This window comes from Octodon degus, unplaced genomic scaffold, assembly GCF_000260255.1.
Source record: "Octodon degus isolate 3935 unplaced genomic scaffold, OctDeg1.0 scaffold00146, whole genome shotgun sequence".
Taxonomy (NCBI): domain Eukaryota; kingdom Metazoa; phylum Chordata; class Mammalia; order Rodentia; family Octodontidae; genus Octodon; species Octodon degus.
In genome coordinates this window covers 4196991-4200033 of record NW_004524722.1, presented here as the reverse complement: position 1 = coordinate 4200033, position 3043 = coordinate 4196991, and the positions used below count along the sequence as shown (strand labels likewise).

At 40.3% G+C, this 3043-nt stretch overlaps 1 protein-coding gene across 1 annotated transcript; it reads left to right on the top strand.

Annotated features, from left to right (window-relative positions):
* Window positions 1-1202: 1202 nt before the first annotated feature.
* On the top strand, window positions 1203-2165 carry LOC101564124 (olfactory receptor 51I2-like). The gene has a single exon (XM_004641974.1). It carries the CDS (start codon window positions 1203-1205, stop codon window positions 2163-2165), a length of 963 nt encoding a protein of 320 aa, XP_004642031.1.
* The last annotated feature ends 878 nt before the right edge of the window (window positions 2166-3043 follow it).

Here is a 3043-nt window from a genome sequence, read left to right as displayed (position 1 = left end):
GACCCCCCTCCCAGGGTTCAGTCCCTACATAGAATAACAACAAAAATCATGTGTGCGGTGCTTTGCTCTTCAGACAATTTTTCATATATTTTGTCTCATCGGAAGAGACCACTGGAAGAGTATTGGATTTGGAATCAGAGAAAGATGGATTCAAATTCCAAGACAATATATATGAGCCTCTCACCAGAATTCAGCTGCCAAAATTCTTGATATTCAGTTTCCCAGCCTATGTAATGTAAGGAAAAACCTGGCACCATTCAGGGTCTCTGTGAATTCTGAATGATGAGAAATCCAGCACAAAATATTTGAGTATAAATCATGGAATTTTTATTTGATAAATCATGAAATTCAAACTGTATCACAGGAAGGCTGCTCCTCTGAATCAGTTATTCTGACCTCAAGAGTAACTGACTACATAAAAGGTACGGGAGAAACAGCAATTACTCTTTTGGACACCTTTTGTAAGATGTGCAATCTCTCATACTTCTTTATTTTTCTTGTTCTATCTGATTCAATTGTTTTTATTTCTTTCCAAACAGGCTCTTACCACTTCCTTCTCTGCACATAGAAATAACACATTCTCATTTTGGGGAAAAAGTAGACACTGGCTAGATTCTTTCAATTTCAGTTACTATTTACTGATGTATGGAATTTCATTTCACCACCCATTTACACCAGATTTCAACCCTAAAGATGATAAATTTTTAAAAGATAAGACTTTGTGTGTAATATTACCATAACTCAGAGGCCCCAATCCTGTGTTTGAAAGTGACCAGATATTGAAAAACAAGGGGACCTGGGAGATGGCTCAGTAGAATAAGCCTTTGCCTGGAAAGCTCAAGGGCCTGAGTTCAATCCCCAGTTCCACCAAAAAAAAAAAAAAAAAAAAGAAAAAAAAGAAAGAAAGAAAGAAAAGAAAAGAAAAGAAAATGAGAGCTATGCTTTTCATTGTAATGCAAAAAAAAGGCAACTATATTGATACACTAACAGAAAAAAACACAATAGACTAGACAGAAGTTTGATTATTTTCATTATTATCTTTCATACATATCAGTAAATGATTGAATCAATTGTGAAACTTGATTTTAGACTTCTAATTCAATACTAATCTGTTCATTTCTGACATCTTAGATCTTCTTAATAGAAGATCTGCACAGGCTGAAGAGGCTGCATTCTCCAGAGCCCACAGATGCCATCCAAGAATGGTCCCTTCACTGTCCGCTATAAATATCTCCTTCTTCCAGCCACCAGCTTTCCTCATGGTCGGCATCCCAGGGCTGGAGGCCCTTCACTGCTGGATAGCCATCCCCTTCTCATCCATGTACACTGTGGCGCTCACTGGAAACTGCCTCATCATGCTGGCTGTGAGGAGGACCCCCACCCTGCACCAGCCCATGTACTACTTCCTGTCCATGCTGGCCCTCAGTGATGTGGGCCTCACCCTGTCCACACTGCCCACCACTCTCTCTGTGCTCTGGTTTGACTACTCCTTCATTGGCTTCAATGCCTGCCTGGTCCAGATGTTCTTCTTGCACTTCTTCTCTGTGGTGGAGTCTTCTGTGCTCCTGGCCATGTCATTTGACCGCTTGGTGGCCATCTCCAACCCCCTGCGCTATGCAGCTATCCTCACAAATAATGTCATCATCGGGATTGGGATGGCCATTGTAACTCGAGCAACTCTGTCCCTCTTCCCATTACCCTTCTTGCTGAAGAGACTGAACTACTGCCCTGGCAAGATCACCTTGTCACATTCATTCTGTTTCCATGCAGATGTCATGAAACGGGCTTGTGCTGACATTACTGTCAACATCCTGTATGGGCTGTACGTGGTTCTGTCCACTGTGGGTCTAGACTCCTTGCTCATTGTCCTGTCCTACACCCTCATCCTTCATACAGTGATGGGGTTGGCATCTCCCAAAGAGCGAGCCCGAGCCCTCAACACCTGTGTTTCTCATATCTTAGCTGTACTGGTGTTCTACATCCCCGTCATTGGCGTGTCCATGATCCACCGCTTCGGGAGGCACCTGCCCCACATTGTGCATGCTCTTGTTGCCTATGTGTACCTGGTGGTGCCTCCTGTGCTGAACCCCATCATCTATAGCATCAAGTCCAAGCCCATCAGGGAGGCCATGCTCAGAACTCTGAGGAGCAGAGGCCAAGGCTAGAGACTGGTGTTGCTTCTTGGGAACCAGTTAACCTCAGCACACTCTGACAACCCCTAGTCCATACTAAGATAGTAGAAAAATCCTAAATTTATTTACATTGCAAATCAGGTTTAACATTTACTTTGTAAAAGGCAATGATGAGGATCGAAGACATAAATACATAAAATATTATCCTTTATCTATAGAAATTTACAACCACATGCCAGGGGAAAAACATGTAATGATATGCTATAGATATACCTCAGTGGCATAAACATCGGGTTGGCAAGTGCAAGGTTCCAAGTTCAATCCCCAGTACAAAAAAAAAAGAGAGAGAGAGGGAGACAAGCAGATTATAGACTAAGGTCATTAATAAAGTACTATGCAAAAGATTATTAGGGAAGCCAAATAAAAAATTGACAGAAATTGACTGGGAAATTTAAGAAACTTCTCCACCAGATATAATATTTTATTTCACTTTTAAAAATGCACATAATTTTTAGAAATTGAATGATTATAATAAAAATCTAGAAAATGCCACAATCTGAAAAAAAGTCTGCACATTTTGAAGAACTAAACATGTTAGAGGAAAAATTTGCTTTCTTGCACACCTTTGTCCCTCTGCCTTGGTATATCTCTTTACACATTGCTGTGGGATTAGATTGAAGAAGAAATGGTAGAAGATGAAGCCATGAGGGTAGGTGACAAATTTGTACAGGATTGCAAACATTGTGCTAAATAGTTCAGTTTGTACTTAGTATATAAAAATTACATTATATATATTTATGATAAAATAAATTAGTATAATATGCACACTAGAAGTGTGCTGGACAACTCTAAAACAAGAAACATCAGTTAAAATTCTTTGTCTGGATCACCACTCTGACCTCAGTGGTAGA

What these genes read in the sequence shown, in the direction of transcription:
- LOC101564124 (XM_004641974.1), top strand. Translation starts at nt 1,203, where the DNA reads ATGGTCCCTTCACTGTCCGCTATAAATATCTCCTTCTTCCAGCCACCA.